At 42.9% G+C, this 26,466-nt stretch overlaps 2 protein-coding genes across 6 annotated transcripts in view; both read left to right on the top strand.

Annotated features, from left to right (window-relative positions):
• The window catches only part of chd5 (chromodomain helicase DNA binding protein 5), a 37,911-nt gene extending 27,577 nt beyond the window's left edge, over positions 1-10,334 (top strand). For 2 of the 4 annotated variants that reach the window (XM_053869066.1, XM_053869067.1), the window contains exons 27-41: positions 177-263; positions 1,450-1,538; positions 1,654-1,787; positions 1,857-2,001; positions 2,124-2,283; positions 2,360-2,442; positions 2,515-2,701; positions 2,767-2,838; positions 3,000-3,143; positions 3,852-3,960; positions 4,032-4,164; positions 4,270-4,465; positions 4,843-5,006; positions 5,408-5,534; positions 7,209-10,333. In XM_053869066.1, the coding sequence (XP_053725041.1) occupies positions 177-263; positions 1,450-1,538; positions 1,654-1,787; positions 1,857-2,001; positions 2,124-2,283; positions 2,360-2,442; positions 2,515-2,701; positions 2,767-2,838; positions 3,000-3,143; positions 3,852-3,960; positions 4,032-4,164; positions 4,270-4,465; positions 4,843-5,006; positions 5,408-5,534; positions 7,209-7,333 (1,955 nt within the window). In that variant the 3' untranslated portion in view covers positions 7,334-10,333. Of the gene's footprint in view, positions 1-176; positions 264-1,449; positions 1,539-1,653; positions 1,788-1,856; positions 2,002-2,123; positions 2,284-2,359; positions 2,443-2,514; positions 2,702-2,766; positions 2,839-2,999; positions 3,144-3,851; positions 3,961-4,031; positions 4,165-4,269; positions 4,466-4,842; positions 5,007-5,407; positions 5,535-7,208 lie in introns of all 4 variants that reach the window. The other 2 variants (XM_053869068.1, XM_053869069.1) reach the window with 2 other exon arrangements.
• Positions 10,335-10,815: 481 nt separating this feature from the next.
• arhgef10la (Rho guanine nucleotide exchange factor (GEF) 10-like a) overlaps positions 10,816-26,466 on the top strand; it is a 149,304-nt gene continuing 133,653 nt past the window's right edge. For both annotated transcript variants that reach the window (XM_053869071.1, XM_053869070.1), the window contains exon 1: positions 10,816-11,265. The gene's annotated coding sequence lies outside the window, so the exon portion shown is untranslated. The remainder of the gene's footprint in view (positions 11,266-26,466) is intronic.

Raw genomic sequence — 26,466 nt, 5'->3', positions numbered from 1 at the left:
TTTTATTTATTTATATCTAATTCGGAACCAAAGCCTTGGTTTGAGTGGGTGTGATCTACCGACACAAACGCGTGGCAGCAGTCTCTTTGTGTTAGAGCTAAGTACTATGGCGCTCTCAGGTGGCCAAGCCTGAAAGCGACCACAACGTACTGTTTCTCTTTGATGTGTGGGCTCAGAATGGCAGGATGATCTTTCAGACAACCAGTCGGAGTATTCTGTGGGGTCCGAGGACGAGGACGAAGACTTTGAGGAGAGACCTGAAGGTAAGACAAGGCCACCCCCACAACAACATGTCTTTGTAATTTAAATACGTTATAAGTAACGTGACATGAAGCGGCGACTTCAGGACCATCTGTTCAAGTCAATATTGATAAATAAAATACGTTTCTTTTTATCTTATGCACATTATGTCGCAACAAACAAAGAACTGTTCAGTAAGCATTGAATGGATTTGAATTTGTTCTCAACAAGCTTATCTCGCTAATGTGAAACTATGTATATGTAACAGAAATCTGATTTTAAATGGATTTCGGGATGTAAGATTTGAAACTCACTTCAAAACCAAGTTCATGTTCAATATTGCGGATGGAGGTTTTACAGGTGAGATGAAGTACACTCTTTGCAGCAACATTATTAGACATATATTACAGATTTAAGTACAAATGCGAGGCTCGTAGTTACAACTGTGTTAGCTGATGTACTGTATGTTGTAGACAGAAGAAGTTCCGTCATGGGAAACTCGGAAGCGCGTACACCACATGTCCACGCAGTAGTCATGATCACAGACGTAGTAGTGGTACCAAAGAAGGAAGGTTGTAGCTTATATTTGTTGTTGCAGTTGCAATACCAGTCGTATAAAATGTTTGTTCAAACTATTTTAGGTTGGTAAATGAAGTTATTTTTACAGCAGTACTAGAGGTTGCAATGGTGATAACAGCAGTTGCAGTTAAATATGAAGTGCACTGATATTTAGAACTGAAGTTGCAATAGTACTCACAGTACAAGTAACAACAATCGAGCACCAAAAGTATTAGTGTCAGCTTCATTTCTTACAACAGAAGTAGAAAAAGTAATAGTCTCTTATAAATAACATGACATGAAGTGGTGACTTCAGGACCATCTGTTAAAAAGTCAATATTGATAAATAAAATATTGATTACATTTTTATCACTGCAAAACATTTCTTTTTAGATTATGCACGTTACGTCACAACAAACAAATATCTCTGTTCAGTCAGCATTGAATGGATTTGGATTTGTTATCTCAACAAACTTATCTTGCTAATGTGAAACAATGTTTATGTAACAGAAATCTGATTTTAAATGGATTTCGGGTTGTAAGATTTGAACTCACTTACAGTGAAAGCAGCTCTGCGTGGACGTAACTAATGATGCTGTGCTCTCGTAAACAAGGCAGCAGCCATCGCTCATCATTCTTCTTGATCCGAAGGTGGACGCAGACACTCCCGTCGACAGCTGAAGAATGAGAAGGACAAACCTCTTCCTCCGTTACTGGCTCGTGTGGGCGGCAGCATTGAGGTACGATGAGGAAGATGAATGTGCCACTTATGTTTCATACCGACCGTGACACACCAGGAACACGTCACCATCAGAATCCAGAGATTCTTACACTTCATCACTGTGACTGGCTCAGGTTCTGGGGTTCAACGCCCGTCAAAGGAAAGCCTTTCTAAATGCCATCATGAGGTGGGGGATGCCGCCTCAGGACGCCTTCAACTCTCATTGGCTGGTCAGAGACCTGAGAGGGAAGAGTGAGCGGGAATTCAGGTACATCCGCCAGGCCTTTCTTCTCTGATCGGGTTCTGATGTTGGGCTTGGGCCTGCTCTGGTCTCCAGGGCCTATGTGTCGCTGTTCATGCGGCACCTTTGTGAGCCTGGTGCCGACGGAGCTGAGACCTTTGCAGATGGAGTCCCACGTGAGGGACTGTCCCGCCAGCATGTCCTCACCAGGATCGGAGTCATGTCTCTTGTCAGGAAGAAGGTAAACGTTGTTGTTTACTTTGAAGCCTTACATGTGCACATAGCATTGCTAACATGCCTGAGGTTTGTGAGTCAGTTCCAACATTCTGATATAGGGTAATGAAGGGTTCATCTCCGCCGCAGGTGCAGGAGTTTGAGCACGTGAACGGGAAGCTAAGTTCACCGGATCTAATTCCAGTTGGAATAGAGCTGAAGAAGCTGACAGACAGTGTTTCCTCTGAACCCAACACACCAGTAGCAGAGAGCCCGGTGGCCACGCAGCCTGGCACGCCCATCGCTTCAGGTCCGAAACCCCCATGCACATTTTAATGATTCATCAGATGAAGTAGTTTGACTTTTTGTCTTGTTGTTCACCAAAGACAAGACTGAGAGTCTCCAGGGCAGCAGCGCAGAAGACAAGGAGTCTCCTGAGCTCGACAACAGGAAGCTGTCGGATCACGAGGTGCCATCTTTCTCTCGCTTTGTTGTCCATCTTCCCTAAAACACTTCTGTCAATCGCTTAATTTCTCCCCAGACCTCAGGCGCAGAGGCAGGATCAACCTCCGAAAAGTCGGCTGACAGCAAGGAGAGCAAGTCCAGCTCTCAGGAGAAGACGGACGAGAAAGAGAGAACCGAGTCACCTTCTAAAATGACTGATTCATCTCCAAAGGACATCGCCATGGAGACAGCAGAGCTAGCATCCAGTCAAAACTCTCTGAAACGTGAGGATTAAAATGCCGGGGAAGGTTTTTTTTTTTTTTATGAACTGTGTGGTTGTCATACGCAGCGGAGCTGGGAAAAGAGACAGAGAAGGACGAATGTTGTCTGACTAAAACGGATGACAACGACACTAAAGCAGGTATTTTCAAAACTGCACTGTTAAAGACTAATATTTTTCTGTTTAAATAAACAAATATATATATATATAAAATTATTGATATTAATGTTGACTCCTCTTCTGCTCATTGTTACTACTGCTATATTGTTAATAAACTGTCATGTTGCCCTTGACTGCGTCAGATGCGGTGAAAAGCGAAGATGCAGTGGAGACTCGGATGAATGGAGATAAGGATCATCTGGATGAGGTGGACGAGAGCAGGAAGGAGGACAAAAATGGATTCAAAACCAAGTTCATGTTCAATATTGCAGATGGAGGTTTTACAGGTGAGATGAAGTACACTCTTTTTGGCAGCATTATTAGACATATATTACAGATTTAAGTACAAATGCAAGGCTTGTAGTTACAATTGTGTTAGCTGATGTACTGTATGTTGTAGACAGAAGAAGTTCCATCATGGGAAACTAGTAGTACATGTCCACGCAGTAGTCATGGTCACAGACGTAGTAGTGGTACCAAAGAAGGAAGGTTGTAGCTTATATTTGTTATTGCAGTTGCAAATACCAGTTATACTATTATAATGCTACAATAATACTATAATACTATTATAGGTTGGTAAATGAAGTTATTTTTACAGCAGTACTGGAGGTTGCAATGGTGATAACAGCAGTTGCGGTTAAATATGAAGTGCAAGTGCACTGATATTTAGAACTGAAGTTGCAATAGTACTCACAGTACAAGTAACAAAAATCTAGCACCAAAAGTATTAGTGTTAGCTGCATTTCTTACAACAGAAGTGGAAAAAGTAATAGTAGAAGTACTAAATAGCCTGGTCGTATTCATTATAGCACAGTTATAGTACATAACTGAGTGAAAAGCAGTTTGGGAAGGAATATAAGTAGTTTTTTAGCTGATGCAGGTAGTAATATCACGTAAGTAAATAGCAATATAGTCCTGTACACTTCCAGGTGCAGCCATTATCTCATGCTAATGGTCATGTATCTTTGTTGTTGAATCACTGTCTTCCCCTCTAGAGTTGCACACTCTCTGGCAGACGGAGGAGCGGGCGGCACTCACCTCCGGGAAGATCCACGACATTTGGCACCGCCGCCATGACTACTGGTTGCTGGCCGGCATCGTCACGTATCCTTTTTACGTGCGATGCTACGGAACGGGAATACTTCTGTTTGTTTCCCCTTTGACTCGTCGCTCAGGCATGGCTACGCCCGCTGGCAGGACATCCAGAATGACCCGCGCTATGCCATCCTGAACGAGCCTTTCAAAACCGAGATCCACAAGGGCAACTACCTGGAGATGAAGAACAAATTCCTGGCTCGCCGCTTTAAGGTAATACCATTTTCTCCATGAAACAAAACTGCTGAAGGCTGAAATTATTCCAGGATAAACAGATTTGTTCTGCCTGTGTCCTCTCCACGTATGGGTTGAGTCCAGTTGCTGGAACAGGCTCTGGTGATCGAGGAGCAGCTGCGGCGTGCGGCATACCTGAACATGACTCAGGATTCCACTCACCCGGCCATGGCACTCAACACCCGCTTCGCTGAGGTGGAATGTTTGGCCGAGTCACACCAGCACCTTTCCAAAGAGTCTCTGGCCGGGAACAAGCCTGCCAATGCCGTGCTGCACAAAGGTCTGTGGAGCGGTACTGAAACACTAAGTTTCACTTCCAGTCATCGCCATGTACTGTGTTGGTGGCGGGGGAGTACTCATGCATCCATCCTACAGTCCCTGATGCTTGACAGGCTTGTTTACTTTGAGCTCTCAGTCTGTATTCATGTGTTTGCCCATGCATGTGCTTTGTCTCTTGTTGTTTTTGATGACGCATATGTTTCTAAAAGAAACGTTGGTGCAGAGTATGAAAAAATATTCTTTGCGTGCAGGCTTTTGTAATTTGGTGTTGTGGCAGTGACATATTTTGCGTTTAAAGTGCTTGAAATGTGTGATTTTGTGTGTGCACAAAACAGTCAGGTCTTGACAACAATGTGTGGTTTTTGTTTGTGTGTCCAGTTCTGAACCAGCTGGAGGAACTTCTGAGTGACATGAAGGCCGATGTGACTCGACTCCCCAACATGCTGTCCCGGATCCCTCCGGTGTCGGCCCGCCTGCAAATGTCAGAGCGAAGCATCTTGAGCCGCCTCACCAGTCGAGGCACTGAGCCGCCACCTCAGCAGGTCCCACCTTCAAGCACGGTGTTTCATTTGCCGCTTTAATGATTGATAGAGAACGTACGTCGCAAAAATCACCTCCAGGACCCGGTCACGGGGAAAGACACATCGAAGCCCACCGTAGACACGAGCTGGCAGATGCATTTCCTTGCTACTCTCTATCCCCGGGGAAAGGTTCCCTGGTGTCGCTGAGAAAAAATATGTTTACCTTCTGCGCTGAGCTCCAAGTTTGACTCCCCCGGGATTTGGAGTCAGACTTAAGTACTTTCTGCAACTTTCATCTCTCTGAGGTGGTCCGTCTATGCTTCCCACTCCCCCTTTTCTTCCCTCTGACTCAGCAAATCGCTCAAATTTCACGCTTCATTTCCTTGTTTGGTTTGAAAAGTGTTTGTTTTGCTTTTTCACAGACTTTCAGCTCAGGTGGATTTGGCTGCTCTCAGATGTACAGCGGTGGCTTTGGTGGAGGATTCAGGGGTCCAGGCGGGCAGCCCATGGTCAACTACAGTCAGATGCCTCTGGGGCCGTACGTTAGCGGTAGGTGACACATAAAAGGTACTTTAACAAACCAAATATGACTTTTAGTGCAACAATGACTTGTGATGGGCGCGATCCGAGTCAACACTTCAACAGTGATATCAAAGCCTTCAGACCTTTCTTCTGGGGAGCTGATTTAAAAGACAAAAACATATAAAAAGAAAAAAAATGAAAATCACCTTCAGTGGATAAAGCCAAACTATGATGACTGTTAACAAAGGTCTGACTAGGCTTCATGAAACAGTGTGCTATAGTACCGTCATGTCCAGACTGCAAGCTGCTACTTTTTCTACTTGCGGCCTGAAGCCTGTAGCTTATACAACACGGCTAAGATATAGATTTCTACCAGCTTACCGTTATTCTGCCAAAATATTGAGCCTCTTCACATCAAACCGATGAAATCACAGGTGTTTTATTTACCCTACAAATGCATGAGGATCACTTGTAAACTAGTTTTGGTCAAGCAACAAGACTGACTCTTGAAACGAACGCCAATGTTCTGAACTTAAACCATCAACTCCGCACAGCTTTGATTGACATCAAAATGCTAAAAATGCTCTGTTTTGCCAGCTGTGGTGTCGGAACTTCGGATATGCGGGCAAAAACAGCGCGTTTTGAACGCTTTAATGTAAATAAAAGATGTGAGGAGTTGATGATTCCAGTTCAGAACATTGCCAAGTGTGTGTCATGAGTCAGTCTCAATGCTGGACCCAGTTTTCAAGACTAGTTTAGAAGTGATCCTCATGCATTTTTAAGCCGGGTGCACCACTGACCCTTCTATTGCACAGACAGCACCACTGCACCCGAGACATTTAGATCGTTGCGGCTTATGTATGAACGTCTATCTATGTATGATCTATTATCCTTTTTAAATTTAGTGGGTACCGCTAATATTCTAGTGCGCTGTACAGTCCGGATTTATGGTAATTTTCACAGCTCAGTAGGTGGCGCTTTTGGTTTAAAAATCATGTTACGTTCATTGACGTAGTTGGTCATAACTCAACACTATACAGCAGGCAACGCCTCCGTCTTGTGACATCTGAAAATTAGGAAACACTTCCGTGAAAACTTATCAACTTGTCACTATTGAAGACATGACATTTATTTCCGGGGACGACCGGGGAAGACGTCATGAATTTGTGACCAAGAGTCGGACCCAAGTCTGCACAGACGCTTTAAAAGGTTGATCAGAATCAGAATTCAGAATCAGAATCAACTTTACTGCCATGGTCAGTGCTTCAGAATATAGTGCTGTCAATAAAATAAAATAAAATAAAATAAAATAAAATAAAATAAAGGTTGATCACAAATTCTGACCTGACGGCGGAGGGTGAAGAAGCTGTTCCTGCGACGGGAGGTTCTGGTCTGGATGGACCGTAGCCTCCTGCCAGAGGGAAGAGGGACCAACAGTCCGGGACCAGGGTGAGAAGGGTCGGCTCGGATCCCACCTGCATGATACTGGGATGTAGTTACAAACTAACCTATACTTCGATTGATCAAGAGGAAACCATTGACGTCTTGAAGAAATTCAGCCAAATTTCACTGTCCATAGATGATAAAAAAAAGCACTAGATCAAATGTGTTCAAGATTAGAGACTGGGGGAGGGAGATCTTTATCTTTTAATCTTTATGAATCCTTTCCTAAATAGCCATTTAAACCTCTCTCCCCATCAGTGTCTAACGGACCCCCACCCAACACAAGCCATTTGGACAAAAAGACACTTGAGTCGCTGAGAGATGTGACCACACCGGACCTCAAGTCAGGCAAACCCAGTGATGTCATCTGTATCGAGGACTAGATAAGGACCACAACCCTGGACGAGTCGTCCACTGAACCTGACGTGGCGTTTGGATTAAGGCCGTCGATCTTAGCAATTGCACTTTTAACTTTGAAAAGGATGTATTTGGCTTGAAATGTGACTTCGAGAGCCGAGGCTTGAGAAAGTAGCTCTTCTGAGAGACAGAGATGAGGAACTCCTTTTTTGATGTTGAGGCTCATTCAAATCTGGGAATGTTTTATTTGTCCCTGCCTTGACTTTTTATCATTCAGCCAATGTGCACAATGTTGCTTTCCATCCTTGCGCCTAACCCCTGTGCACTGTGACTTCCTGGAGCAGTACGTATGACAGCAGGTTGCTAACGCGAATCAGTGTGTTCTGTCATCCATGTAGAAATCAGTGGAGAATATATTTATTTCAAGACATAATTAACATGTACACTTAGTATTTTCTGGACTTTCTTGGTACTATTGGTACTATTCCGTACATCACTGCTGTGTGAAGAGTCATCGGTGGCAGCTACACTTGTTTGTGGACGCTTTTTGGTACGCTTTCAAAAGGCTTCATCAGATCCACGGAAACAACTTAAAGCATATTATAACAATATTATATATTTATATACCCTGTGGACAGGCGACCTTTCCAACCTGCCCGCCCTGGTTCTCAGATGATGTTGCTGTGAAAAAGAGTGCTCAAGAATTGGACCTACAAAATGTTCTTTGTTTTTCCTTCCCAAAGTTTTGACTTAACATTATCTCTTTACGTGAAATTCTCCTGGAAACATTTGTTTTTCTAGACTTTTCCACATTTTTTTTTCCAAAAAGAAGACATGATCACCAAAGAAATTCACAGTGATGGGTAGATGGGGCATCATGAAACAGTATCGCAGGGTTGATGAAACAGTGTCCTAATAGTCACTAGATGGCGCTCTTGGTTTAGAAATGATGTGAGGTTTCAGTTATTCAAGTCCAAACGTTTTACAGCAGACATCGCCACCTGGTGGCCTCTGAAAATCAGGAGACTGTTTCATGAAACCTCATCAACCATCACATGGAGTCCAGTATAACTCACATAGTTCAGGAGATCAATCAGCGGAATTTCAAAGTGGAACTAAAGTGGCAGATCATAAACACAATGAAACTGTGGCGGAACTACCTGGAAAAAAAGACCTTACAAGCTGAACTGACTGTTTTAGATTAAATGAAACGTTTCAATAATGAAGCAAAAATGAGGAAAAGTGAAGTACACTATTGAGGAGGCACTCTCTAAAGGCGCTTGTGTACAATAATATTTGTACAAAAACAGCACGGATACAGCACATACTCATGCTGGATGTAATTCCCGCCTTCTGTGAAAGAACCTAATCTACCCAGCTGCAGTTTAGACACCATGACCACCCCGAGAAGTTCAAAAGTCCGCAGGTTAGCTTGAATTGATGAGGCCTTTTGTCAGATTCTCTGCATTGAAGAAGTGGCTCTCCTTCTGTAACAAACTGACTTCATGATGATTTTACCTCAGCCATTCATCAACCTCACTTTTAGAGCAAGAGTTGCCCGTGTTTGTTTGTGAGCTTTGTATAAAGGAGGGCTTTGACTTACAGACGGATGACACATATACTAAGACATATCCTGAGCTCTGTCATGAGAGACTTGAAGACTTGCAACAATTTACTTGCATTTGTGGGAATTTAGCATTGATCCGCACACTTTGGTCCTTTACCAGTATTCACACATTTACTTCCTAGATTTGAAAGGTTTTAGCTATTAATTTAGCATGGAATTGCTTACAAATATTAGCCTAAACATTCTGACCTGTCTGTATTTATGATCCTAATCTCAAAGACGTGAATTATATTCACTTATGACTAATTAAGCCCTGAAAGACAATGCTGTTGTGGCTTGGATTTGACCACATTATCATCCATAAAATATTCTGAAGCTGACAAAGAACCCAGTGCAGTTCATATTTCCCCACTTACTTCTATGTTGCTCTGCGAGTGTTGATCCCAACACCTCACATTCCTGCAAATGCAGCCTTTACTGTCACGGTACTCCAGCCTTTTTAAAATGTATTGGATGAACATTCAGTTTAAAAAAATGGCATTATAATCAAACCTTTTTCACTCATGCAGCACCAAGACTTTTCAGTCAGTACATTGCTAGCAATTCAGCAGTAATGACCAATGAATCTGTAACCCAAACCATATTGTTTTTTTTTTGTGTGTGTGGAAAATCCTTTATATCTGGGGGTCTTGTTTGAAAGTGTTGGGGTTATAGAGTCATGATAAAGACTCATGGAACACAGCTTGTCATTCCGGACATTAGTGACCACTCATTTGGCCAGTTTTAAAATAAATGACTTCTTGAACTGAAACAAAGAGTTTCAAAGCTCCTGTGTATCCCGGCTCTAAAGCTCCTTTCATTCCCAACATTTATCTGTCAACCTGATCAAGTGTTTACAAGTGCTATTCGTTGATCTGTTGTGTTTTTGTTAAGCCATGAATTACTTGACTACTACATGTCGCAACGTCGCTCGACAGATAGAACCTCAGAAACATGTAAATACTTGAAAGTTCTTTGCAGGAATTAGTCCATATGAAGTAGAGTTATGTGTCCAAGTGATGAAAAAGCAAGGATGTCTGCTGGACTGTGTGGCCATGAACTACATCATTCTTGGGAGTGAAACTCTGCGCTCCAACAAGATACAATCAAACTGATGCTCGGATGAATGTAATGCCAGTCAGGATTGAAAAAAAACAAAAACAAATAAAAAAAAACAGACAAACAAACAAAAAAAACTTCAGTCTAATATTCTACATGTTACCAATGTATGTGCTTATGAATGTGGCTTCAAAGCGGCAGAAGACACTGCTACAATGGCACCTTTGTTGCAGCGGATGCACAGCATGTGGCACGTTGACCACGGTGTCCACGGCGGGGCTGCGTGTTTAGCATTTACTGAAAGTGAGCGCTAAGCGTGTTTTTGGTTTCTGATATTTGTGCTGTAAAGCGATTGAATGATAAAAACTGAATTGTCACATTTTTATTTGTATTCTGTGTATTTGTTCAATGTGTTTTAATAAATCTGTTCAAGAACCAACTCAGCTGTCAATCATCAGTGAATATTAATACATTTTTAAAGATTCATCTCCCTTTGTTGTACATTGTTTTGCTTGCATTGGATTTTTACCTTTTAATTTTTTTTGTTCATATCTGTCATCACAAAACACATTTTTTTCCCCCCAAACTCCATAGGTAGCTAGTGTTTTATTTTTATACATGTATTCTGAATTTAGCCAACAGGAGCTAATGCTGGTAACATGTCATTCCTTCTGAATGAATGAAATGGATTTATTTCAAACATGTGCAGTAAGCCACAATAATGAGTTCTTCGCTTCTGCCTCTGTCCAACAACTTACCAACAAACAGGAAGTGCTGCAAGTAAGAAATGCCCCTAATTCCCTCTGTCCCGCCTAACTAGTCCTGTGATTGGTCACTTGATGCCAACAATGTAGCCCTATTGGCTGCACATTGGGCTCAGCCCTCCTCCTATTGGCTGGCTGACTGGGGTAGCTCTTACTAACCTTTTTGCTGCTGTCTGGGCAACAGCCGGGGTCTGGATAGCAAAAGGAAGACTGTAGGAACACATTGGGAGAGAGGACAACTGAGCAAGAGAGGGGACAAGACCTGGAAGGAGGAGATCCTAACAAAGGGGTGGGATCAGGAGGGGGTTACCTCATCTAAAGCCGACATACTGTGCAGGGAAGAACTTGTGGGAAAGTAAACAGCTCACTAGCATTCCAGCCTGTGTTCAGTCACAGTGTGCAAGAGTCTGTGAAGATGAAGCAGCTCCACTCTGCATTCTGCTGAAACCTTGACTTTATGGAAGGTGACCGGGATTAAAGGGTCAATAGGGAGTTCCTGAAGCTGCCCCGAGGACACATTTCTGAGGAGGTATGTCTTTAAAACTCTCGCCTTCTACTTGCAATTGTCTGCACTGGTTTTTGCAAAGAGAGCTGCTTTGTCCAAGAGGGTCCATTGATAGAGAGGGGGGGGTGGGTGGTCCCTGTCCGGCAGCCACTGAACAGCTTGAGAGGGCAGGAGGGGGGACTGGAGGAGAGGATGACAGTTAGTGACCACATGAGTACACCCCATCATGGGCGATTAAACCTTGAGCCCGGCTCACACAGGGGGTAGGCCTTGTTATGATAGTGCCGGCCAGCATGAGAGGCAGAATTTGCCGCCTCATTCCACTGTTAGCACACTTGTCGGGCAGCATCCTGCTTTAGGACTGTTCCATTAGACCCTTTTTTCTTTACTCAGGCTAGAGCTGGCCAGTGCAGGGATACCATTTCTTAATTCATCGTTGAGCACATTTATCCAAGAATAACATGTTACATCAGAGGAAGGTTCGACCGGTCAATTTGATCAGAAGCCAAAGGACCCCAAGCCGATCTGGTCCCCAAAACTTTGTGCCAAGATATGTTGCAGTTCCCTAACACCCATCAGTAATGTGCTCTCCTACAGTCTAGACATGTTATGATGAAGGTGTGATGTATGTTAGCCAAATGCTCCTGTTAAGGAAAGTGATGAAATCTCACTGTCTCCTCTTAGAACACCTTTGATACACTGGACCTAAGTGGCTTGGTATGTCACATTACGCTAACTAAACACTCACAGATCTGAGTGAATCTTTGAGTGAAGTGATTCACAACAAGGTAGGCTGGTTTGAACTATAGCAGATTGGTGGTTGGTTCCTGGAATATAAAGCCCCTCCTGGGATGGATTTCATGCTGTTTCTATGGCCTGAACTGAAAAGGGGAGTCAGAGAGAAAAGGAGCTAAAGGGGGGACCTCTGACCAAAGCATTTGCATTTTGAGCAACAGCCTGGTTTCCTCCTCCCTCGCCGGATGTTTGAGAGGCCTCCACTGTACTGGATTTTTATCTCTTTAGTCATTCCGAAAACAGACATTAGCAATCAGCGCATGTATGTCCTGAAGCTAAGGCTTTCCCGGTCAGTGTGAGCCCGCCCATCCACGCAAAAATACACAAGGGCTGGGTGCTGAAACACACAGTCAGTCATCTGATAGCACTGACACGCCTGCCTAATGTTTACTAGGTGACTGGATTACACTGAAAGCATGTTCCCTTGGGAATGTCAAACAAGGAGGGCGGGAATATGAGGGTCATCACACGATGATGGTGATATCTCACTCTCACCGGAAATAACTTCAGAGGGGACTGTCTACTTTAAATGTATGAAAGGGAATATGGTTTAATGTCATGTGACCTTAAGAGTTTAGAGGTTTGTTGTGACAGCAGGTTGTCTAGAGCAGTCAGAAAAAAAAGCTTTAAATGTAGACGTCCCACCTTGTTGACCTCAATGCTGGTGTTTATGTGAGGGGATTATGTATGATTCCGCATGATATCTAAATTCCAGTCTTCTTAAATACAAAAGCACCCCACCCCCCACTTTTTTTTAGGCCAATCCAAAAAAAATACAGAATGCTGAGCTGCTTTGTCTTCAATGTGAAACACTTTATTGACATTATAATATTCATCTGTTAATAGAAACAAAACAAGGCAAACATTTTTGATGCTCCCAAACCTAAAATGTTCTGATGCTTGATGGTTAGGTTTACAATGTACAGCCTTGTCTTGTGTGGTATATTCCTAGAGTCCTTCAGGAAGCAATGCGTTTGGTGACTGATAAATTTATATAGTAACGGTGCTTTTAGAAAGGTTGATCTTTGTTGCTATGACGACGGCGAGCACACCATGTGATCAATGGCAGAAGCCTCTTTTGGAAAATAGCTTCCCCACTGTGCTGCTGCAATGCAGTTTGCAGTATGTGCAATTTGTGCTGTATTTTTATTTCTCAGCATCTCGCCTTGTTCACTTTGCATCCACATGTCATCACGGCTCGTAGCCTTCCTCTGCAGTGTGGATTTTGGACAGTACTGTATGACTGACTGCATCTTCTAAGGGTTCTGGCACTGAACCCAAGTGCCAGGGGAAGATGATGGTGAAACTCCTCGACATGTTCAAACACGTGTGGGCGGTGTTTTTAAGGCTTTAACACATTACTGTACATATACTGTATAAAGTTATACCGCTAGCTGTTAATTTTTTTTTATTTTTTATTGTTGCTGTACGATTGAAAATAACAAAATAGAAGCCAAAAATAAGTATCAACAATGAATCACAGTGTTGAAATTAGGCTTGTTTACTGAAGTACAGTGGAAGCTACTTTAGGCCCAAACAAGTAAATGAAGAATGTAACTATCATCACCGTATTATTTAGTCCATTTTAAACCACTACTTTGATCATGTTTGGTAACCAATGAGTTACCAGCTTTGTGACTCAGCTAACTACGTTACTTAGTCGTGCAGTCTTGTTGACACTTTTGGCAAAAATGTTTATTGGGGGCAGAAGGCCACTCAGACCAGTGGTGCTGGTGCCACGCGGTGAGCCGCCCTAACCACCTACCCACCTACCTGATACCTAGACAAATGGCTAGTTTTAACCATCATGTATTCATCCCCTTCCCCTTCCTCTCTTTGTTGAGCGGTTGAAGCTACTTGGGGTGAGAGGCAGCAGACAGTGACTCAGGATTTTAAAGCCCTTCCACACCTAGAAGCACTGTCAAGTAGAAGACGCACACATGCTCAGACAAAACTGCCGATGACATAATTACAAAGCTCCAGGCAACAAACGGGCGCAGGAATCCAGGTGATGCTCAGCAGAGCAGCCAGGTCTCTTTCACAACGGTTAATATTGCTGACTCATGATCCGACATGTTCACGCGGAACTCCTGTTAACTATGGTGAAATAGAACTTACTGGTTATGAGCGGAAAAAAGTCATTACTCATTTTTATGGTACTTTGAAACACACACTTTAAATACAATGCTTTTTTTCTTCACAATATACACTAATGATTTCATAAATTCCATGTTTCACCCCTCTATATTTATACTTGTCAAATGCGAATATCAAAACTTTTTGATTAGTTTTAGACATTGAGTCACTAAGGTCCTGAAAGATCCTTTTTTGTAAGAATATTTACTATTTTGTATGGTTGTTCATCAAGTATATTAGATATATTTTTCACCCATTAGTGATAATTTTTCATGTTATTGATTGCATTTGTCACTATTTTGCTTCCAAACTTTAATACATTTATCTTCTTTTCTCAAGTCAACTAATAACAGACTTAAAATATCAAAGGTGGCAACTTCGTGATTTACGTCAAAACTAGGGGTGGGATTTGATTAAAAAAATATGAATTTGACAATTTGTGATGAATTAATCTCAATTGATCACAGTTTAAAGGTATATACATTTTTCAATTGGAATGAATGTGGTATATTCCTGAATCAAATGATGGACCCATACATACATTTAAACAACAAAATATTGTTTATTTTGCATCAGTTTGACGATAGCACAATAAATCACGATGGTGGCTATATTGAAGTTTTTATATCACTTTATTTAAACTAAAGCTCTTTTCATGTCTTGAAAACATTTGTAAGAGAATTTAAATTTTGTCAGAATTTCAAATACATTTAGAGTAGAGGAAACACTGGCCATTGTGTAGTGAAAAACATCCCTGAACAAAAGCAAACAGAAGCTTTTGTTTGCTTTTGTTCAGGGATTCCTCCATGTTTGTTGTTGTTGTTATCATCCTCGCTGCCACGTGTCTTGTGCATCAGTGTGATCAGTGGACCAGGAACTCCTGCACTTGCAAAGGTTCCCCGTTGTCTGGAAAGCAAACTGTTGTTATATATGTTTCTAAATTAAATTAAATTATTATTTAATTTAATTTAATATTGTAATGCGTTTTTTATTGTAATGAATTAATCATAATGTCCCACCAGTAGTAAAAACACAAATCAAACAAAGTTCTTTCCTCCACGACTGTTGCAGTGTTGTGTTCCTCAGACAAATTCTAACAGATGCTCAGTCGCTTAGTAACTACCAGTCTGAAAACAATGAAGTCCTCAAGCTTCAAAACGGTGGTGGACCTTTTAGGACCGTCACTGCTGTCACTTCAACAAAGATTCTGCTATATTCCTCACAACAAATGAGGACCACTAAAGACAATATAATTCTGTGACATTATATAAGTAGTACCAGATGATCTCTTCAATTCCGTAAACTGAGAGCTGAGCATTCAATGAACTCAATTCACAAAGACTTGACTTAAGATGGATTCTTCATATTCAAATTGGATTAGCGGCATCATTTGTGCAGTATCCAGTAAATGTTTTTTCTATTCCAGCGGGCTCTGTTTCCATTGGCTCCTCTGCACTCAGCACCCGGCAGTAATTCACTCCGCTTGATCACAATTCAAGTCAATTCTGGCCCATAATCATCATGTTACACAGCTCATTTAATGAAGCTAAATCTGTTTAATTACGATTATCGTGAATTGATAAATGCTTTTGACTCACCAATCATTATGTTGCACCTTTCCTCCTGTTCGTCATAACATATTCCTCAATTCAAACGCTCTAATCTGCTTATATTTATTGGTTTATTCACCACAGGGATTTTATTGTCGGGGTACTTAATTCCTGAGACGAGTCATTTCTTTGTGAATGTGTTTGCTGTGGAACTGATGCACGAGGCAGAGCGAGAAGTCACAGTGTCCTTGGTTGAAGTGATGACACCCGCGGTTTGAAGCCTTGGTCGACGTAATCGAGTTACACCGCCCAGTGGCGAGCGCCAGCCTGCACAAATGAATGCCGAGTGCAGCAGCATGAGAGTCGGTAATTGAATACAAAGGGCTGCAAAATACAATATGTACGATAGGGACTGAATGCGGGCTGCAGAGTGGTGTACGCAACGGTAAAATCTACTCATGAGTTGTATTGGCAGAACAGTGATATAGTGGGTGGTGCTGCGACCTCACAACAAGAGGTCATGGGTTCGAGTTCTGCCTGGGGCAACATTGGGTCTGGAGTGAACCTGGCCCCTTTGTTCGATGCATGATCTCCCCCCTTAGTGTGGGTTTCATCTGGACACTCGGATTTCCTCCAACAGTCCAATAACATACAGCGGTTATTGAGTTTGTTGGAGTTGATTTAAAATGGTTCTCAAATACAGGGCTTGTTTCAGTTAATATGAGTAAAAATAAATGAAAGCATTCTCCACTTTTTATTAATTTTACACATGAAAAACACAAAAAACAAATGTATGAATATATGAAAGATAATGTGTTACATATAACTACTGAATTTATGGATCTGTCATGTTCAGTACCTCCGTCAAGGAGGTTGTTTTTGACAGTGTTGGTTTGTCTGTGTTTGAAATTACATGAAAAGTCATGCACGGGTTTGAATGAAATATTCAGGAAATACGTGAAATGGGCTTAAAAACACATTTGATTTGATTTTGGGAGTGATCCAGATCACTGCGTGGATCTAGGATTTTTTTATTTCATTGTATTTATTGGTGAAGGTTTGTGCTCTCTGACTGCTTTTCTAGTTTTTCTCTTTAAACTTAAACAATATAATAATGATGATGAAACAGTAATTGTACTACTAGTACTACTACTACTACTACTACGACAACTACTACTACTACTACTAGTAATAATAATATGATCATAATAATTTTTAATATAAGAATTATTTCTTGTTGTTGTTGTTGTTGTTGTTCTTCTTCTTCTTCTTCTTCTTCTTCTTCGTCTTCTTATTATTATTATTGTTATTGTTGTTATTAATTAGTGCCTTTATTTAAGCGGGACATATCTGTCCAGCGTATTATAGCTTTATTCAGTATTGTTTATTGCAGAATCTTTATTTTACACTGCACAAAGAGTGGTGGAGAATTAAAAAAAAAGACAAAATTGAACCACAATACATCAAAAATAAATTTGAAAGTTAAATTATTAAGTGTATCACAATATTGAGATTGCCTGATTAGTGGTTGGGCCATGTATAATGCAAATATAGATTTGCGTTTAGCATGTGAAGTTGCTGGTCATGCTAAAATATCCGTTTATAACTTTTTTATTTAACTTTTTATCTTTCTCAACTTCACTGTCTCACCACCACAAGGACTGTTTGCATTAGTCTTTGAGGCTTTTTTATTTAGAGCTTCTATTCCCTCAGCTATTCTCCACTTTTGCCCAATAACCTCTGTAGTAATACTTCTGTCTCTCAGTTAGTGAAACTGGACTCATGTAATAGGGAAGTCCTCAGGGAAGCAGAAGGATGAAACCATCTTGTTTGTCGCTCTTGTCTGTATTTTAATAAGAATAGGCCCCAAGATCCTTTCCCAGTTGTATTTATTCATTCACCAGCAGCTGTTGTGAGCCGCCTTTGTCTGCTGACACACTGCTGCCGGTTAAACACACACTCAGATTTATAACATCACTAAACACTCAGCTTCAAATGGTCCTCCTGAAGTGCTCGGCTCCTCCTTCTGCTTTAAGATCGCGTCGTTTAATTTTAGAAATGACTTCTGCCTGGGAGCTTTTTCGCTGACACTGCTTTTTCGGCTTCTTGTTAGGGTAACTGTCATGATTCGCTTTTATTTTGCACCACTTCCTCTTTTCGTCTCCTTCTCCTCTGATTTTTTGGAGCTTCACTTTGGAGCCGGCACTCAGCTGGAACTAATCTACACATCATCATCCCTCCCCTTCTTAAGCACCTTGGTTCCAGCAGTGAGTGCCAGATCGAATCAACTTGTTGCTAGGTAATTGGCTTCCGCGTTTTCTTCCCTTTGTCCGCTCGCTCTGTATTTTCGAATCTCTTGGTTTAGTCTCCCTGGTGCCTGAGTTAGGTTTGTCTTATTCCTCGTTTAATTCAGATCTCCGTGTACTTCTTGTTTATTCTGATTGTAGCTTAGTTATTCTCGTATTCTCGTTTTTACAACCGCGTTTGTGATCTTACTATTTGTCCCTGATCAACATTATCTTGTATTTTCAGATTCCTCATTCGTGATCTCCCGGTTCGGTGACGTTTTGGTTGGACTGATTTCCGTTTGTGTTCATCTCCCGGTTCGGTGACGCTTTTTGTTGGACTTATCTCCGTTGTGTTCTTCTCCCGGTTCGGTGACGCCTTCTGTTTGTAGTTTTGATCTCTGGTATTGATTATTGTGGAGTTTTTGTTGAGATTAAATATCGTTCATTTCTACTCCGTGAGTCTTTTTTCATTAAGGCATTTGGGTCCCGCTCCGCGAACCCTAACAGTTCGATCTGGCCATACAAACATGGACCCAGCCTTAATGAAAGACTTTCAGGATGCGTTAGGTACTCAGGCGACCAGGGTTAGGACACTTGAGAATGCCACCCAAACTATTATCAAGGAGTTACAGACGCTGTCCGGTGCGGTTGAACGTCTGTCCTCACGCCCCGATTCCCCCACTGCTTCTGCTGCTCCTTCAGACACTCCCCCTGCGAGTGAGCAGACGCTTTCCTTCTCTGCTCGAGAGCCCCAAATTCCTTCACCAGATAATTATTCTGGAGAGATCGGGGCATGTTCCAGATTTCTACTACAGTGTAGTCTGGTTTTTGAACTGCAGCCACGTTCCTATGTTTCTGATCGGGCAAAGATTGCTTACGTTATTAATCTCCTCAGAGACCGAGCGGCTCAGTGGGCGGCATCGTTGTGGGAGTCTAAGTCACCGGTGCTTGAAACATTTATTTCTTTTTCCACTGAGATGTGCCGCGTGTTTGACGCTCCATACAAGAGCGGAGCTTGTTCTTCCCGTCGTCTTCTTAATCTCCAGCAAAGCGCCAGATCTGAGCCGGTTTCAGAGTATTCTCTTCGTTTCCGGGTAGCTGCTGCTGAGAGTGGCTGGAACGAGCCTGCTCTTAAGTCCGCTTTTTCTAGAGGTTTGTCTTGCGAGATACAGGACCAACTTTCCACTCGGGACGAACCCGAGTCACTGGAGGACCTGATCACTCTGGCTATAAAGATAGATAATCGCATCCGGGAACGCCGCCGGGAGACACAGACCGGTATCCAGAGGACTGACGCTACGTTACTGCCATCTGCCGGTCAAAGCAGAGCATTACACCTGGAAACTTATGACTCTGTGGAACCCATGCAGGTGGGGAGAGCTCGTCTCTCACCTGAGGAACGGCAGTACCGGCTCACTCATGGACTTTGCTTATACTGTGGTGTTGCTGGTCACCTCATTAGGACATGTCCTGTATGTCCTAAGAGCTCTCGTTCTCCTCCTGTGACTCGTACCCAGGTCAGTAAAGATACTCCTCCTCCTGCTAAATTGAATCGTATCCTGTTACCTGCCACACTACGTTTTAATGATGTAGTTTCTCCGGTAGAATTGTTAATTGATTCAGGGGCAGATGACAATTTCATTGACTCGGTTTTTGCTCAGTCCCTTTCCATTCCTTTCATTAGGTTGGACTCACCTCGCTTTCTCTGTGCGATAGACGGCAGCGCCCTTCCTCAAGTCACTCACCGCACTGCTCCAATTCAACTAACCATATCTGGTAACCACACAGAAGCTATTTCTTTTCTAGTTACTTCCGCTTCTTCTCCTATTGTTCTTGGTCTTCCTTGGCTCACGCTCCACAATCCTCACATTGACTGGTCCAATACTAGGATCTCTGGGTGGAGCACTCATTGTCATGCCCATTGTCTCCGTTCAGCTCCTTTCTCTCTCCGTTGCAGTCCTACTCCCACTCTTGCTCCTTCTGACCTGTCGACTGTTCCTTCTTGCTATCACGACCTAAGTGAAGTTTTTAACAAGGACAAGGCTCTTTCTCTTCCCCCTCATAGACCATACGATTGTGCTATAGACTTAATTCCGGGCTCCCCACTTCCTTCTAGTCGGCTGTATAATGTTTCCCGTCCTGAGAGGGAGGCACTAGAGGATTACATTAATAACTCTCTTGCAGCCGGCCTCATCCGGCCTTCTTCCTCACCTCTTGGGGCAGGATTCTTCTTTGTCTCTAAGAAGGATGGAACTCTCAGACCGTGCGTTGATTTTAGAGGCCTTAACAACATAACGATTAAGAATCGTTATCCCCTTCCTCTAATGGACCCTTCTTTTGAACCCCTAAATCAGGCTACTATTTTCTCCAAGCTGGATCTCAGAAATGCTTATCACCTTGTACGAGTCCGGGAGGGGGACGAGTGGAAGACCGCTTTCAAGACCCCCATCGGTCATTTTGAATACCTTGTCATGCCTTTCGGACTTACTAATGCTCCTGCAGTCTTTCAATCTTTAATTAATGATGTTCTCCGGGATATGATCAATCTCTTCGTGTTTGTTTACCTTGACGACATTCTTATTTTCTCAAGAACTCTTGAAGAACACCAGCAACATGTACGACTGGTGCTACAAAGACTGCTCGAGAACAGACTTTATTGTAAGGCTGAGAAATGTGAATTTCATCTGGAGCGCATCACCTTCCTTGGTTTTATTCTCGGTCAAGGTCAACTACAACCTGATCCTGCTAAGATTCAAGCTGTGCTCAATTGGAGAGTTCCCTCCACACGCAGACAGTTGCAACAGTTTTTGGGTTTTGCTAACTTCTACCGACGATTCATCCGAGGTTTCAGCAAGGTGGCTGCTCCTCTCACCCTTCTGACGTCTACAAAGAAGTCCTTCCAATGGACACCTGAGGCAGATTCTGCCTTCAAAGAACTACTCCACCTGTTCTCCACAGCTCCGATCCTTCGCCATCCCAACCCTTCTCTTCAGTTCCTGGTGGAGGTGGATGCATCAGACTCTGGCATTGGAGCTGTTCTCTCACAACGGGATCCCTCGGATCGTAAGGTTCACCCATGTGCATTCTACTCTAGGAAGCTAACTCCGGCCGAATGCAATTATGACATTGGCAACAGGGAACTATTGGCAGTGGTTTCTGCCCTTCAGGAATGGAGGCATTGGCTGGAGGGATCCAAGGTTCCATTCCTGGTCATGACGGATCATAAGAATCTTACTTACCTTCGTTCCGCTAAGCGCCTCAATGCTCGTCAAGCTCGGTGGGCTCTATTCCTGGGCAGGTTTGATTTTTCCATCGCTTATCGTCCTGGCAGTCGAAACACCAAACCAGACGCTCTCTCCAGACTTCATGACGATTGCGTCAGTGACGGAGATTCAGACAATATACTGCCTGCTTCTTGTTTTATCAGGGCTGCTTCATGGGACATCGAAGGGGCAGTTCTGGAAGCCCAGAAAGAAGACCCTGATTCAGGTCAAGGACCCAAGGACTGTTTGTTTGTCCCTGCGCAGGTACGCACTCGGGTTTTGGAATGGGGTCACTCCTCTAAGTTGGCTTGTCATCCTGGCTCTTCCCGCACCACCAACCTTATTCGCCAGCGCTTCTGGTGGCCAGGGCTTGGCCGTGATGTCAAGGACTTTGTCAAAGCTTGTACGACCTGCTCCAGAAACAAGTCTTCCCACAGACCTCCTGCCGGGTTGCTTCAACCTCTACCTATCCCTAGTCGTCCCTGGTCGCATATCGCTGTGGATTTTGTAACTGGCTTACCACCCTCTGCAGGTATGACGACCATCATGACCATTGTTGACCGTTTCTCTAAGATGGCACACTTTGTTTCCCTACCTAAACTTCCTTCGGCTCTGGAGACGGCAGAGATCATGTTTTCTCAGGTTTTTAGACTTCACGGCATTCCTATCGATATTGTTTCTGACCGTGGTCCCCAATTTGCCTCTCAAGTCTGGCGCAGTTTCTGTAAAGCCATTGGGGCTACAGCCAGTCTTACCTCAGGTTATCACCCTCAGTCTAATGGGCAGACTGAGAGGACAAATCAGGACCTGGAGGCTGCTCTCCGATGCGTTTCCTCTCAACACCCTGCTTCCTGGTCACTACACCTTTCCTGGGTCGAATACGCACACAATACCCTGACTTCCTCTGCTACTGGGATGTCACCCTTCCAAGCGGCTTATGGCTACCAACCCCCTTTATTCTCCTACCAAGAGGCACAAGCCACCGTCCCTTCTATTGATCACCATCTGCGTCGATGCCACAACATTTGGAGTCACACCAGAGCCGCCCTCTCAAGAACTGCTGATCAAAACCGCAGACTGGCTGACAGACACCGTATCCCGGCTCCGGAATACAAGCCAGGTCAGAAGGTGTGGCTCTCCACCAGAGATCTTCCCATTCCAGGCGAAACCCGCAAGCTAAGTCCCAGGTTCATCGGTCCTTTTGAAATCGAAAGGATAATTAATCCCACTGCTGTCCGCCTTAAGCTCCCCACTTCTCTCCATGTTCATCCCACTTTTCATGTCTCTCTCCTGAAACCTGTCACCACCAGTTCCCTCAGTCCTCCCAACGAGCTTCCTCCTCCTCCCCTCATCATCGATGACCACCCCGCTTTCAAAGTAAGAGAGATTCTCGACATCAGACGGCGTGGTCGTGGATTCCAGTATCTGGTCGACTGGGAGGGTTACGGCCCAGAGGAGAGGTCCTGGATCTCTCCATCTCTCATTTTGGACCGTCAGCTCATCAATGACTTTCACCAACTAAACCCCAGTAAACCGGGTAAGGCACCTGGAGGTGCTCCTTAAAGGGGGGGTTCTGTCATGATTCGCTTTTATTTTGCACCACTTCCTCTTTTCGTCTCCTTCTCCTCTGATTTTTTGGAGCTTCACTTTGGAGCCGGCACTCAGCTGGAACTAATCTACACATCATCATCCCTCCCCTTCTTAAGCACCTTGGTTCCAGCAGTGAGTGCCAGATCGAATCAACTTGTTGCTAGGTAATTGGCTTCCGCGTTTTCTTCCCTTTGTCCGCTCGCTCTGTATTTTCGAATCTCTTGGTTTAGTCTCCCTGGTGCCTGAGTTAGGTTTGTCTTATTCCTCGTTTAATTCAGATCTCCGTGTACTTCTTGTTTATTCTGATTGTAGCTTAGTTATTCTCGTATTCTCGTTTTTACAACCGCGTTTGTGATCTTACTATTTGTCCCTGATCAACATTATCTTGTATTTTCAGATTCCTCATTCGTGATCTCCCGGTTCGGTGACGTTTTGGTTGGACTGATTTCCGTTTGTGTTCATCTCCCGGTTCGGTGACGCTTTTTGTTGGACTTATCTCCGTTGTGTTCTTCTCCCGGTTCGGTGACGCCTTCTGTTTGTAGTTTTGATCTCTGGTATTGATTATTGTGGAGTTTTTGTTGAGATTAAATATCGTTCATTTCTACTCCGTGAGTCTTTTTTCATTAAGGCATTTGGGTCCCGCTCCGCGAACCCTAACAGTAACCCCTCTTTTCTGGAGCGAGATGAGTGCGACATTATTGTGGCTGTATATGTGTATATATACATTGCACGTGTTTATAAGAACTTTTGAGTGTTGTAGTTCAAAAAAAGACCCAGCAACTTTTAGAGAACATATTCATCTGTAATAGAAAATAGGACTCGGCATGTTAAAGTGTCATATTAGAAGTCTGTTACTCTCCCTCTTTATTCTCAGATGGAAAACTTCTTAGGGTTTCTGGAGAACTTCCTTGTGTAGATCAGGGACAGGGAGTGTAGGAGTGGGTTTGATTTCTGTTCTCACTCTTCTTCTCCCCTCAAGAAAGCTCAGGGGATCTTTAAGTCTTCATCTATTTGATGAGACACATCAGGTGAGTGTGTTTGAACAGCGAGCGTTTCTATAATAGTTAGAGATCTTCAGTTATTAAGGAAAGTTATTGAAGCAAATGTTTCCTTTCTCAGAGGCAATTTTGGTTTTGGACCGGTTCTGATACGAGGGTCACAGACCTGAAGTCAACCCATACATAATTTGAAAGAATAAATACTGTGTTTTTGTTCTGTGCATACAAAAAAAAGCAAATAAAATGTTGTTTTCATATACAACCATAAATTACATTCAATCGTCAATAAGATGACTCCTGTTTATTTACAACCGTGGCCGGTGCTGCGGGTTTCCGGACCCGTTTTGAGTCCCCCGTGCTTCAGACACACTCAGATTCACTTCAGACTAACTTGCATGACCATCCCACTTTTGGTACCTTTTGAAACAACGACTCGGACTGTGACATACATTTTTATTTTTTATTTTAGTTCTTGTATTGTAAGCAAAACTTTCATACAATTCCTACAATGACACAACTCACCCTTTTTCAGAGTGACTCAGAACTACGATTTAGTTCCAGCCAATCTCGGCCCAAATGACCTGTGAGCTAAGCGCTGGTGCAGTGACGAACACTCCAACAATGCTTTTTTGAGGGCGAGCTGCAGATTTCTCCTGACAAAAGACTCTTTGTTCGTCCCACCAAAGAGTCAGTCAGTTGGAGAAACTGTGTTTGTGGTACTGATGAAGTTTACGCCTCTTAAAGCAGACATGAACCAAACCAAATCTGGGTCATGATTTTGATATTATTGAAGTGCCATCCATTTCTAAGAAAAAAAAAAAGGATGTTACTACTGCCATCCAGGCTGAGCTCTTAATTGAGATCTCCGTTGCTACCACCACTTCCACTTGTTTGGAAAGCCATATGGTCATCACTTTGACATTTTTGTGCACAAGAACTTTGGCTCAAGAACCCTTAGAGCAACCAGTAAAGCAAAAACAGCCTTGCGTAAATAGCAGACATATTTGTCTACTAGTTCGCTAGTGAACCAAAAACTCTTTATTTGTATGACTATTTACTAGCATTGATTCGGTCACGCTCTTTCTATACACTATAGATCTATGCTGACGCGTTGACTTATCCATAACTCCCACACACACTCACCTGATGTGTCTCTAGCTTGACCACACACCTTTACAACAGAACGATGGAGTCTGCTTTATCGGTCCTGCAACGCCAAAGACTGTTAGCACTAAGAATGAACTGCTATCTTCAAAACTTTATGGACAATTTTTATCTCAAGATACAATCGTAAACGTCAGCGCATGCTGTCTCCGATGCAAGTCAGTGTGCTTTTAACAATTTGATCAAGTGCCTTCTACTCAAAATAATACCATATGTGGCAAAGTTATACGTATTACGAGTCGCTGGATGCGACATGTATGACTTCATTTTTTTTTTTAATCCCGAGATACATATTATAACTGTTAGCTCGGGAGGAAAAAAAATAATGTCATGCATGCCAAATGTGGTATTATTTTGAGTAGAAGGCACTTGATCAGAGTGTTAAAAGCGCACAGACTTTGCCGTCGGCAATATTCTGACTTGCAGACAGTGAATGACAACGTTGACGAACAGTTACGCAGCCATGGGAGACATAGCGGTTAGAGGAAGTAATCGTTTCTTGAGATAACAGTTATCTCGAGATAAAAATGATCTCGAGATAACTGTTATCTCGGGATAAAAAAAATAAAGTCATGCATGCCACATCCAAAAAAAATAAACACATGCATATCACTTCCAGGGCTCCGTAGAAAACGAAGAGCACAACCAAATAAATATGCTCCAATACGTGAAGAGATAAGTACTCATTGTTGTTATGAAGCTACTGCAGGACTTTCAACTTGGCACACTTTGGCCGATGTTCCTTTGGTGGTGAGCCTCTGGATTTTTTCAGTGAACAAAGTCTGCCGTTCCTTAAAAAAGGTTGAAAAGCACTACATGTACTACTGATACAACTACATCTACTACTTTTTTCCACTGGCACTTCAAATCACTTTTTCCGCCTTACCATGACACAGACTCCTTCTTATACCATACACTTCAATATAATGGAATTATTACTTCTAAGGACTAAATAAATGCTTTATTGTAGTTTGTTGATTCTAGCTTTGAATGTGAGAAATAGTCAGGGCTCTGAAGTAAACAAATTACAAAGATGATGAAAAGAAAAGCTCTGAAGTTCTAAGCCTCATAGCACAAACAAACCTGTCAGAAGCAAGCTGTCAGGAGTTAGCAGATAACAACACAAAAGTTTGCCTCCATGGCTTGTGTGTCGTGGCTAAACAGTAAGCTCTGACAAAACGTTGTTCTCTCATACTTCAACCACCTTCATGGCTTCATACCTCATTCAAATCACTGCAGAACAGCGCAGTCTGTTTGCAAATACGTCTCCCTGGTTATTCTCTGACTGCTGCTTTACCTGCCTCCAGTGACGGAGCACGAGTGTCTGAGATGCCTCACCGTCTCTGGCTCTGAGGAATCTTAATTAATCTGCTGTTAAGCTTCTTGAGACTCTTCCATTTAGCTAACAGACTCTGTGTCACCTCCATATGTCAAGATTTTA

This window comes from Synchiropus splendidus, chromosome 6, assembly GCF_027744825.2.
Source record: "Synchiropus splendidus isolate RoL2022-P1 chromosome 6, RoL_Sspl_1.0, whole genome shotgun sequence".
Classification (NCBI taxonomy): domain Eukaryota; kingdom Metazoa; phylum Chordata; class Actinopteri; order Syngnathiformes; family Callionymidae; genus Synchiropus; species Synchiropus splendidus.
Note: the sequence above shows the minus strand (reverse complement) of the source record. Positions and strands in the feature narration are given on the sequence as shown.